This window comes from Cucurbita pepo, chromosome LG01, assembly GCF_002806865.2.
Source record: "Cucurbita pepo subsp. pepo cultivar mu-cu-16 chromosome LG01, ASM280686v2, whole genome shotgun sequence".
NCBI lineage: Eukaryota > Viridiplantae > Streptophyta > Magnoliopsida > Cucurbitales > Cucurbitaceae > Cucurbita > Cucurbita pepo.
The window spans coordinates 8,587,602-8,600,333 of NC_036638.1; the positions used below are offsets into that span (position 1 = coordinate 8,587,602).

Genomic DNA, 12,732 nt, shown 5'->3' on the forward strand with positions numbered 1-12,732 from the left:
ATCCCTATCACTCTGCCTCTCATTGTCCAATCAAATTCCCCCAAACCTTCCATTTCTGCGCCTTCTTTTACCTATTTAGCCCTCTCCCCCTTCCGCCCTATTCCGCACCGATTCACCTTCTGATTCTAATCCATGGAGTTTTTCGCCTCTTTTACTTCCATCAAGCTCCGGAGCCACCTCTGTAAGTACTTATTGGCGAACGATGATCGCCAAACCGTTCGCCAGACCACTAAGGCCTCCGCCGAGGGCGCCATTTGGAGCGTCGAATTCGTCGAGGCCAAAATCGGTGCGATTCGTCTCCGGAGTTGCCATGGCGGTTACCTTTCCGCTACCGATCTTAGTTTTTTACTCGGTGCCACTGGGAAGAAGGTGACGCTGCAAAACAAATGCGAAAAAGTCGGTGCGCCGTGGAGTGTGGAGTGGGAGCCTGTACGCGACGGCGATCGGGTGAAGTTGATGAGTTGGTGTGGTACGTATTTGAGAGGGAACGGGGTTACTCCGCCGTGGAGGAACTCTGTGACTCACGATGAGCCGCGATTCTCGTCCACTAAGGGGTGGATTTTGTGGGATGTGGAAGCGGTGGATGAAACTCCGAAGTATTGTTTATTGATGAGTCGAAGGACGTGGTCGATGTCTAATTCTTCCGATGAGTTTTCCGCCTCTGGAAAAAGTTCTCCGGCCACTCCCAAATCTGTGCGGCGATCCTCCACGTTCCAGGTTCGAACAATTCTCTCGACCTGCAATTTTATTTTATTTTATTAATCTGCTTGAATATTTTAATTACCTTTTCTGATTTTAATTCTTTGTTTCACAATCTAACTCCATATAATACAATAATATTATTTTTAAAAAAATTGAAAAAGCCAAATTAAAAGTGAGGAATGAGGAATGAGGAAGATCGCACTGGTTTGGAGAATAAGGGTCACCATTTCTACGGCTACCTACCACGCTCCACTACATAACCACCACGCTTCTCCCTTCATTTTTTCTTTTTCATACCAATATTAGGTATTATATATTATGGAAATACACTCTAACCCACTATACAAATGTCGATTTTACCGAGCTACTATTACTGCGGGGGTATATCTTAAACCGGGGGAGATTCTTCATTTAGACACCGGTGGAGAACATTTTTTACCCATTAGATAAATCAGGTCCGACATGAAAATATATTGTTTGTCAAAATCTTTGAGCCCATTTAATATAAATATATTTTCAATTCATATTAAAAAATATATACATATATGTTAAAAATAAATTAGTTAATTTTAAATCTCTACCTGGATAGATTTTATTTAATCTTTACCAATTATGTTATAATTTTAAAATTTTAAAATATATTATTTAACTATTTTTTAAAAGAATAATAAACAGATTTTTAAATTTTTTTTTGGGAACTCCATCCTTATAAATTCCTTTTGAATTTTGCTAGAATGGGGAAAAAATTAGGTAGTTAGGAGGGAGAATTTTGCAAAGATCGTAGGTGGCTTCTCTGTCCCTGACCCGTGGATATCTCTAACCCACTATCGTCATGTGCAGACTACGTTGGGCCAAGTAATTTAATTACTAATTAAGCTTACATTATAAATTTATGCCTAATTCGGTAATTATTTTTTTCTATATTCATGATTGTTTATAATTCCATTTTAAATCATTTCAATAAAATTATTAATGCATTATATCCTACTTACTATATTTAAAATAATAATAATAAAAAAAAAAAATCCTGTCTTGACAATGTATTTTTAACATCTCCAAGGGGCCACTTGACTTACGCCGTAAGCAGCGCAAAGGGGCTGTCAGACTCATCGCTTTAATGCCGCGTAGTTTCAACTCGCATCGCTATAGCTGACTTTCTTTTACCACTTTTGACAATCGTTCAGTTCCTTAGAAATTTCCCGGTTCTGGATCAAATAGGAATCTAATCACAGCATTTCATATAAATTCACTGCCCTCTTGTTCGGACACAAATCCAAATAAATTTGAGCACTTCCTCTGCTTATTCTACAGCTCAAATCTTGCTCCGCCAACAACCTCCGATCCGCCATGGATTTCTTCCGCAACGCCAAGACCGTCCGCCTCCGCAGCCACCACGACAAGTACCTTGTCGCCGACAACGACGAGGAGTCGGTTAACCAAGACCGTAGTGGATCTTCCAAAACTGCTCGCTGGTCCGTCGAGTTTGCATCTGGCGCTAGCTCTGACTCGATCATCCGTCTCAAAAGCTGCTACGGCAAGTACCTGACCGCCAGCAATCAGCCTTTCTTGCTCGGAATGACCGGCCGGAAAGTGCTTCAAACCCTTCCTCGACGGCTCGATTCGTCTGTCGAATGGGAACCCGTCAGAGAAGGGTCCCAGGTCAAGCTCAAGACCCGATATGGGAACTTTTTGAGAGCCAATGGGGGTCTACCGCCATGGCGGAATTCGGTCACTCATGATATTCCGAGTCGAACCGCCACACAGGATTGGATCCTCTGGGACATCGACGTTGTTGAGATTCAAGTCCAGTCTGCAAATCATAAAGCTGCCACAATTGAGCATATGGATTCTCTGGATTTCAATCCCAGCTCGCCCCCTTCTGCCGCTGGCAAATCGTCCAATTACTCTAAACTTGAGGTTTGAGATCTCTATAAACCTTCTTTCCAAGGCGAATTTGATCAATTTTATTCCTTTCCTTCAAATTCTGATCACCAATTTTTGTGGGTTTTCTTGTAGTCTACTGATTCAACTGTTAGTTTACCTCCCAAATCTGATGGAAGGACGATTTACTACCACGTGGCTGATGAAAGTGGAGATGTAGATGAAGATACAGTGGAGGGTTCTTCTTTTATGTTCAAAGGAAATGGGGTAGAGGAACTGACTCATAAAATGGAGGAAGAAACAGGAATCAAAGGTATCATTGTGTGTACCCGCAATCCATTGAATGGGAATCTCTATCCCCTTCGCCTGCAACTTCCTCCCAACAATGCAACCATGCATGTGGTTGCCGTTCCTGAGTCATCAAAATGTAAGATCTTCCTCCCAACAATACTTCTAAATTCATATTATTCCTTGTTTTGATCTTTTTTCCTCAACATCCATCTGGCCATCTTTGTTTTTCAGTGGGGAAGGACTTCGAAAAACAACGTTTATTATGAAATCCATTGGGAACAAGAGATTGAGGCTATTACATTCCTCAGATGAGTCTCAGATTGGTGCCTGATGGCCTTGGTTCCCAGCTAGTCACTCAGATTCTACATGTTTTTTTCATTTGGCCACACAGAAATAATTAGAACAAAAGCAACTTGAAGCCATATGTGGAAGATCATATAAGTCGATTTAGGGATTCCCAGAAGATGTGTATTGATGTAACTATCCATGTCAGTAATTGCAGCCAAATTTAGGAAGCTTTTTGTATCATTGATGTTCAAAGAAAAAACTGCAGGTTCTTGAATAAATCACCAGAAGTCCATGCAGGAACACATGCCATTCTCAAAATGATGAAACCTATTACGATCTCTCATGATAATCTCTACGTTAAAAATTCGAGAAATCAACTTGGTTACCTGGTGGCAGTCGTTGCATACTCTAAGATTCTTGAATATGCGTATTGGCATCCCAGGTTTCAAGTTTAGTATCCCAAAAGCAATGGCGAATCTCTCACTATGCAACTTAAGCGACTGCCATTTGACGGTATCGGGGTCATCGACCATGGTTGCCTGTGAATAGTCAGGTGAATAACCATGCTTCTGTAGTTTTTCTTCGATCAAATCAATAACAGCATAGATCTCTTTTATCTTGGGGTGAGATGTGTCTCCTGCAAAAAACTCATGGCTAACACCATCTATTTCTATCGAACTGCAGCCAGGCTCTTTTGCCACACCCTTGTCGGCCATCGCCTTCCTAACTAACCCGACATCGTTCCACCGGTGTGCCGAAGCATAGACTCTTGACAACAGCACATAAACACCACTAGAAGCTGTTGTTTCAGATTGAAGAATCTGTAATGCCACTTCTTCACTCAGCTCAACGCCAGCATTCTGCTTGTAACAAGCATCAAGAAGAGTCCTCCAGATCACTGCATCTGGTTTTATATGCATATTTGTCACCAACTCCAAAGCTTCATCAATGAAACCGGAGCGTGATAGGAGATCAACAAGGCATCCATAGTGCTCCAACCGGGGTACAATCTTGTATTCATTAACCATCATATCAAAATATTTCCGGCCTTCAGCAACCATACCTCTGTGGTTACATGCACTAAGAACACCTACAAACGTGACAGAGTTGGGCAGAAACTTCTCCGTTTCAACCAGCCGAGAGAAACATCCCAAGGCAGCTTCCGCCCGTCCATGCATGGCAAACGCTAAAATCATTGAATTCCATGAATTCAGGTCATGTTTGGGCATTGTCTCAAAGACCTGCTGAGCCATACTCAAAGAACCACACTTGCTGTACATATCCACCAGTGAGGAGTTGATCAGGACCTCACCGGCCATAGCGCCACCAGTCTTCCTCAACACATAAGCATGAGACCACATCCCCAGAGATAAAGCTCCAATACCAGCACAAGCGCTAATTATGCTCTGCATTGTATAGCCATCGGGCTCAAAAGTGTCCTGCATTTCAGCGAATAGCTTGAGAGCATTTTCAAAAAGCCCACATTGTACATACGCGTCAATCATCACATTCCACGAAACCAAACTTCTGTGAGGCATTTTCTCGAACACCTTCAATGCTAAACTCAAACACCCACAAGAAGCATATAAATGAATCAAGCTATTGCCAACATAAACATCCGAATCTAACCCACGTTTAACGATATGAGCATGCGCCTGTCTCCCTTCAGATAAAGCGAATACGTAAGCACACGCTTTAAGAAGAAAAGGAAAAGTATGTTTATCTGGTTCAACTGAGCCTTCTTCTAACATTCTGTAGAAGAGTTTATTCGCCTGCTCTTTCCGGTCCAAGCTCCGTGCACAGGCTCCGATTAGAGTGTTCCACATGAACGAATTAGGGCTATCGATTTGATCAAAAACACGCAAGGCATACTCAAAATCAGTTAATGAAGAAACGTGAAGAATTCGGCTAAAGAGGAAGAGAGAAGATTTGTGGGTGGAGAAGGTGCGAAGTGCCTGAGCGTGTATTTGCTTGAGCCTCGACAAATCAGTACAGTCGCTCAGCAAGTGAAGAAGCCGACTTTGAGGGGCATGGAATGTCTCATGCTTGATTTCCACCGGAATAGACTGTCCATTTGGTGGGATTGACAGAATCATTTTCCACCGACAAGCATCAGAATTCGAAATGGCTATGAACTTCACGAAGAGGATAAAGAGGCAGTGGAAGCGCTACACATGGACAAATCCAAAACCAACAAGAAGGAGATGTTTGGAGGGCTTTACTCTATTTCAATTAAGTATGAACAAGAATCTCTTTTTTTCTATTTTTTTTCTTCAATTTTTATAAATTTCTTGAATTGAATTGTGGGTCGTGGAGCTAATTTTGCAGTCACTAACCGATAATTACGAGAATGTCGTGTGCGCTATCGAGGAGTCGAAGGATCTAGAAGATTTAACTGTTGATGATCTTGCTGGATTGCTAGAGGCACACGAGCACCGCCAGAAGAAAAAAAAACGAGTCATTGGAGGAAGCACTACAAGCCAAAGCATCCATCAAAAATGAAAAGATGTTTTACACACAAAACTCCCGTAGCAGTTGATCGGGAGTGAAACCATTTTCGAGCATCGATTGCTGATCATACGTGTTAAAATCATCAAATGTGACCATCGAAAAATATCGATCCTAACTAAGTTTCTTCACATTAGTTACATGATCGATGAACTAGTGCATCTTTTTTCATATGGGTGTGTTCTAGATTATAGATGTAAAACTCCGTACTAAAGTAGAATTGAATTAGATTGGATCTGATCTAATAAGTGGAACATTTCTAACCAGCAAAAAATCTTAACCTTAATATTTTTGTCTTTAAAATTACTTTAAATCTTCATGATGTCCTCCTCCAAGAATTTAATCCAATGAAATAAATTACAATGTTTATTGACTAGTAATTTTAAATGTATAATTATAATTAAATAAGGTATCGATTGAAACCAATAACTTAAGCATAGTTCAATTGATTTAAGTTATCTATTACAATTGATTAGTTGCGACGCCTATCTAATGCAAGTGGTCATGGTGGGTTGGTGGTATATGTTTGGCATTATAGGTTGTGGAGCAACAGACTCCTAATACAACCTCATTAAGCTCGTCTAGACATGAGCCACTTTAAAAACTTCTCCCTAGTAAACGCATTTTAAAAAAGTGAGGCTAACGGCGATACGTAACGTGTCAAAGCGGACAATATCGGCTAGCGGTGGGCTTGAGTTGTTACAAATGGTATCGGAGTTAAGATCGAGTGATGTGCCAGCGAGGACGCTCGATCTTGTTAGGAATCACGACTCTCCACAATGGTATGATATTGTCCACTTTGAGCATAAACTGACGTGGCTTTGCTTTGGGTTTCCCCAAAATGCATCATTACAATAGAGATATATACTTTTACTTATAAACCCAGGATCTGCTAGCAATCCTTGACAGATCTGCTAGTGATCAGCTTAGATTATTACAAATGGTACAAATGATATCAAAGTTAAGACCGAACAATGTACTAGCCAGAAAGTTAGATCCCTAAGAAACATCGATTGTGACATCTCATGTTGGTTAGAGGGTGGAACCAAACATCCCTAAATAACCAAATTTGTCTCAAAATCCAACAAATATATATATTTTATGAAGTAAAAAATGTGTCGGCCAAAAGTAAAATAACTTAGGGGGCCAGCGGGTTGATCGGTGAAAAAGGACATGTTTTTTTGGCTCATTCTGCAGCGCTTCCCACGGCGGCGACGGCCGACTAATATTCCAATTCCATATTAAATGCATAATTTATTTTATAATTATATTAATAAAATATATGTGAAATTACACAAATGTCCCTCTCGCTCTCTCTCTTTCCTACTGCAACCCCATTCGCTACTTGACTGCACGTTCCATAGTTTCGTAGTGCTTGTGATACACTCACATGCCTGTCACTTTAATCAAATCTTTTCTTTTTTTTAATTAAATGCTTTTTTTTTCCCACAATTTGTTAATTTACTGAATTTTTTCGAAATAAATATGAGTGACTAAAATTTATAAATTAATCAAAATTATTTTATATCATACAACATGACTATCAATCACATTAAATATACATATTTATGGCTGTTTTATGAATATTATATTTTTAGATTTATTAAATTAAATAGTAAAATATGCCAACAATTTCATTTTAATATTTTATTAGATTTATAAATGAACCTTTTGCACTATTTGATGATTTTACAAGTATTTAAATACAAAAATATTTATATTAAACTCTTGTATTTAATATTATAATTTTGAATTAATCTCAAAATATATATTGATGAGACCAACTAATAATTGATGGTTTAAATTAATTAAATTAATTAGAAAAACCTAACTTTCAAATAATAGAGATTATATAATAAAAAAATAAATAAATCAATAATTGCATTAAACATTATGTTGCCCGACAATTCAAAAGGAGTGGGGTGACCGGTGAGGGATGACACTCACGTGGATAAGGAAAATCGTCGTCCTCCAGTCACGGTTGTCATTCACGCAAGATTCTGTCACCGAGCTGTTACGGTAGCAGGTGGAGGCAAATTTGACAATAAATATATATTATTAAAAAATGCGCGATTAGAGGCATTAATCAGCCGCTCAATTTTCTGATCAGTACAACGGCCGTTTTCCCCCCGGATTTCTCTGTTTCTTCAAATTTTCCAGTTCTTCTTCAACTTTGCTTCCAGAACTGAAGTCAATTCGAAGAAATTTTGGGCTCTCAGGGATTTCGGAAGAACAATCGTGATTTCGAGGCTGTGAAAGATCGAGGAGTTGCAGAAACGTAGCTGTTTGATGGGGGTGGACTACTACAATGTGTTGAAGGTGAACAGAAATGCCAATGAAGAGGACCTGAAGAGGTCCTACAAGAGCTTGGCTATGAAATGGCATCCTGATAAGAATCCTTCCAACAAGAAAGAGGCGGAGGCAAAGTTCAAGCAGATCTCTGAGGCTTATGATGTTTTAAGCGACGCTAAGAAGCGTCAGATCTACGATCTCTACGGTGAGGAGGCTCTTAATTCCGCCGATTTTGTTCCTCCGCCCGATTCCAATCCCTCTTTTTCTTATTTCCCTCGCGATGCCGATGACATTTTTGCCGAGTTTTTCGGCGGAGCTGGGAGTGCTAAGAGCGGAGGGTTTAAGAGAGAGAGTTTGTTTAGGAATGGGAAGGCGGAGGCTGGGAAGAAATCGAATAGGAAAGCACCGCCAATTGAGAGCAAGTTAATGTGTAGCTTGGAGGAGATTTACAAAGGTTCGCGAAGAAAGATGAGGATTTCCCGCACTGTCCCCGATGAATTTGGGTATGTAAAATTCCTTGTTTACTTTTTCTGTTTTTGTTGAAACAAAACGTTAAATGCTTATAGCTCTAATTTGTTTCGATTGCATCTAATGGTGTCGATGAATGTCCATGGGTTACTAGTACTGATCTTTGATGCTGTAAAACTTAAGAGGTGGAGACGTAGAGGAAAATATTATTCCTTTTTCCTGGCTGAGCTGCCTTGGATTATCAGGATATTGATATCCCTTTACATGCCAAATGATTCCTTCTGTTCTACTTTTACCATTGATAGAAAGGCGACAGGATGAACAATTATGAACCAGTGGTGTGCAACTCTGAATAGAATAGCATATTATTTCGAACTCTTATCTACCTAAGCTGTGAAGCCTACTTGTGTAGCTAATTGGATGGTTGTGCATGTGTTGCAGAAAGACAATGGGTAGATTATGATCTTTTGAATATTATACTCTGACATAAAGTTTATGATCAGGAAAGGACTTGGTGCTTCTACCTTCAATAACCACAAGGCTGCCCTTTTTTATAACTTCCAGCTGACTAAAGCATCTATAAGGATATCTTCTGTTATTTAGGAGTAATAAGTATGCTTTTATTGCTGAATTGGAAAGCAATATGGATTTGGATTAGATGAACTTAAGCTTGTTCTTTCTTTCTTGCATCACATTGCAATGAAGCTCGCATTTGACACCTCATTTCATTGATCTCATTGTATCTTCGATGTTCTTTCATATTTTTCTTCACTTTTTGCTCCTCAGTTTAGGCTTATTCAAGGAACTTGTTTTGTAGGAAGCCAAAAACTGTTGATGAAGTGTTAAAAATAGATATTAAACCTGGTTGGAAGAAGGGGACAAAAGTCACTTTCCCTGAGAAAGGCAATCAAGAACCTGGAGTTTCTCCTGCTGATCTTATATTTATCATCGATGAGAAACCCCATCCTGTGTTTGAGAGGGATGGTAATGATTTGGTAATCAATCAGAAAATATCTCTATTAGAAGCACTCACTGGAAAAACATTGAACGTTACAACTTTGGATGGAAGAAATCTCACTTCTGTAACCGATATTGTCAAACCCGGTTACGAGGTAGTGATCCAGAATGAAGGAATGCCCATCTCTAAAGAACCAAACAAGAAGGGGAACCTAAGGATCAAGTTTGATATCATTTTCCCATCAATGCTTACTTTTGAACAGAAATCTGATCTAAGAAGGGCTTTGGGTGGTTCTGACTAAGAAGTTGCGTTCTGGAGCAGCCACCACGACGAACCTTCTACACCGTGGATCGATAATGAGAGCTCAAAAACATGTAAATACCTGTCTTACTCTCCAGAAAGGAGCATTGTGCATACTAGGATTTTGAAGAACTGCTTGATTGATTCCTGGAATATGATTTAGGAAGAGAAATCTGGCATTCTTCATCCACTACCCTTGTAGCCAAAAGTTGCTTTGATTTTATTATAATAATGTTGCATCATGTGATCACACAATTTTACGGGAAGTTAATGTAAGATTATTTGTATGTTATTAGCTTGGAATTTGTGCATTCTTTGCGTCCACTGGTGTTGAATAAGTTATGCAATTGTCCCTTTTCTTATCTTCTAAAATTTTCTAGCTGCTGGGCTACCGTCACTTTTGTTATGTACTTGTGAGATCTCATATCAGTTGAAGAAGAGAACGAAACATTTTTTATTAGGGTGTGGAAACCTCTCCCTAGCAGACACGTTTTAAAAACCTCGAGGGAAAACCGAAAAGGGAAAGTCCAAAGAGGACAATATCTGCTAGCGATGGGCTTGAACTGTTACAAATGGTATTAGAGCCAGAAATCGGACGATGTGCCAACGAGGAGGTTGAGCTCCGAAGGGGGTAGACATGAGGCGTTGTGCTAGTAAGGACCCTAGGTCCAAGGGGAGCTGGATTGTGAGATCCCACGTCGATTGGGAAAGGGGGAGGGGGGTAGATTATGAGATCCCACATCGGTTGGGGGAGAAGAATGAATCATTTACAAGGGTGTAGAAACCTCTCCCTAGCAGAAGTGTTTGCTTAAAGAGGACAATATCTACTAGAGGTGAGCTTACGTCTCCCTAGCTGACACGTTTGTCCAAAGAGGACAATATCTCCTAGTAGTAGACTTGAAACATTACAATACTTGTGCGTAATTTGGGCAGAGGAAGAGAAAGACAGAGAGATTGGACAAATAGCAGAAGGAAGTATACTTTTTTTTCTTTTTATATCAGAAGTGAGAAGGGCTGGAATAATAAAATAAACACCATTTTAGTTTGTTCTATAGTACTAGTTCTTCCTGGCTTATTGAGAAGCTTCAAGAGGAGCATCCATCAATATTTACTATGATTCTCAATCTTCTTCTGCAGGTCATCCTTCCTGGCGCCGACCACCTTATCAACTACCTTCCCCTTCTTAATCAGTATGAATGTTGGCATTGCGTCCACTCCATATTCCTTTGCAACATCCTGTTGTCATCCATTTTTTCAACACAGTCAAAACAAGATTGAATCAAAACAAGATTGAAAGCTCATACCATCAACTCATCGACGTCGATTTTGACGAACTCAACATCCTTGAACCTCGAAGCAAACTCCTTGATGATCGGCTCCATTCGTCGACAAGGTTCACACCATGCAGCAGTGAAGTCAATCACCATCTATACCAAACCAGCAGCACAAGAAGAAATCACAAACCCAAAGCGTTTGCATCCCTATATGTTGGGATAAAGAGTTGGTATTAAACTTACAAGCTTGTTTGTTTCCCTTGTGGCTTCCAAACGAGCTGTCCACTCTGCTTTGTTGTGGCACTCCACAATGGTGGGAGCCATGGCTTGTAATGTTGCATTGGAAGATCTTGAACGTGGGATTGTAAAGCTTGCTCCCATTTTTTTTGAAACTGAAGCTTCAAGTTTTGAACTCAGATCTTTGTTTGAGCCTCTTCTAAGATAGAAATCTTGTTTGAAGACATGGCTGATGATCAGCTTTATATAATGAGAAGAAAAAATATGATTCCGTCGCCTCCAATCTATGTGAATGCTTTTAAAATTTTATATAAATAAATAATATTTTTACTTGATTCACTTTAAATAATTAATGGTTGGTAGTCATTTTGCTTTTAATCAATTAAGTTTTAATTTATTTTTTAAAATTTTAGGATTTTAAATTTATTTAGCCAACAATCTTAATCATTATTTTTATGTAAATAAATTTAATAAAATTATATAAACTTCTAGTAATTAATTATACATATACTTTTAAAAAAATTAAATATAATAAATTTATCTCACTCATGCCAACATAATCACACATATATTTTAATTTATTATAATTTATTCTCTTTTTACTTTTTCAACTCCTCTATTAGCCATTTGAAATCTCCAAAATTGATACATAAAGGGAAAGGAAAGAAAGAACTTAAAATAAATGGAGGATTTTTTTTTCGTTTAGCTTTTTGCTTTTTTGTATGGACAATCGAAGGTGGAGAATAAATGATGATTGTTCGAATAATGTAAAATTGTTGTTCGTTACCTAAAAAGGTTGATATAATAGAATATTATGATAATAAATTTTAATTTTGTGTTTAATAAATTTATGATAAGTTAAAATATTTTAAAATTAATCCGTATATTAAATATAAACTCGAAAACTTTTGGTTTTCTTTCTAGTAAAGTGAACTAAATAAAATATATGTATAAATTTTTAAGACTAAATTTAATAAAATATATATTAATAAAGTTTACCTTAATTTTTTAAATTCCTAAATTTTATAGAAATTATCAATTTTTAATTTTAATAAATACTTTTAAATAGCATTTTATTCGAGAGGTTTGAATTCACACTTTAGAGGTAATAGGCCCTCCTTAGAGATGGAATTAGGTCTGTTTTGCATTCATGCGCAGCACATCCTTTACTCTCGAACATTCTCATAGTGTAACATTAAAATAAATGACTCCAATTTTTTCTCAAAAGGGCATCACACTTCCTAGTTGCATTACAAATACAAATAATAATGGAACTTAGAATATTTTTGGGACCTTCAAATTTGGAGAATGAACCTGACAAATTGTGGAATGGAATAAACTTGACAAACTGAAAGGCGTTGGTATTTTCAATGTGAACAAAATTTAGGATTTTTTTTTAAAAAAAATCAACAAAAGTTGAATGTTGTTTATGAATCAATTGATGTATTGATAAAACAATCAAATCAAAGTAATAGAAATGCCTAAATGCAATTATGAAAATCTTAACCTAATTGGAGATTCAAGCAACTAGAA

General features: G+C 38.1%; 4 protein-coding genes across 4 annotated transcripts; 2 read left to right on the top strand and 2 right to left on the bottom strand.

The window, feature by feature from the left end:
• Positions 1-17: 17 nt before the first annotated feature.
• LOC111798725 lies at positions 18-3,461 on the top strand. Its single transcript, XM_023682042.1, has 4 exons — positions 18-717; positions 2,014-2,619; positions 2,719-3,010; positions 3,106-3,461. Exons 1-4 carry the CDS (start codon positions 133-135, stop codon positions 3,138-3,140), a joined length of 1,518 nt encoding a protein of 505 aa, XP_023537810.1. The 5' UTR covers positions 18-132; the 3' UTR covers positions 3,141-3,461.
• LOC111798677 (pentatricopeptide repeat-containing protein At1g59720, chloroplastic/mitochondrial) lies at positions 3,414-5,938 on the bottom strand. Its single transcript, XM_023681980.1, has one exon. It carries the CDS (start codon positions 5,256-5,258, stop codon positions 3,441-3,443), a length of 1,818 nt encoding a protein of 605 aa, XP_023537748.1. The 5' UTR covers positions 5,259-5,938; the 3' UTR covers positions 3,414-3,440.
• A 1,653-nt stretch (positions 5,939-7,591) lies between these two features.
• On the top strand, positions 7,592-10,050 carry LOC111798823 (dnaJ homolog subfamily B member 4-like). The gene is made up of 2 exons (XM_023682161.1): positions 7,592-8,465; positions 9,248-10,050. The coding sequence occupies exons 1-2, from the start codon at positions 7,960-7,962 to the stop codon at positions 9,687-9,689; spliced, it is 948 nt and encodes a 315-aa protein (XP_023537929.1). The 5' UTR covers positions 7,592-7,959; the 3' UTR covers positions 9,690-10,050.
• A 592-nt stretch (positions 10,051-10,642) lies between these two features.
• LOC111798855 (thioredoxin H4-like) lies at positions 10,643-11,437 on the bottom strand. The gene is made up of 3 exons (XM_023682209.1): positions 11,206-11,437; positions 10,993-11,115; positions 10,643-10,924 (listed from the first exon to the last, which is right to left on the bottom strand). The coding sequence occupies exons 1-3, from the start codon at positions 11,341-11,343 to the stop codon at positions 10,790-10,792; spliced, it is 396 nt and encodes a 131-aa protein (XP_023537977.1). The 5' UTR covers positions 11,344-11,437; the 3' UTR covers positions 10,643-10,789.
• Between the last annotated feature and the right edge of the window lie 1,295 nt (positions 11,438-12,732).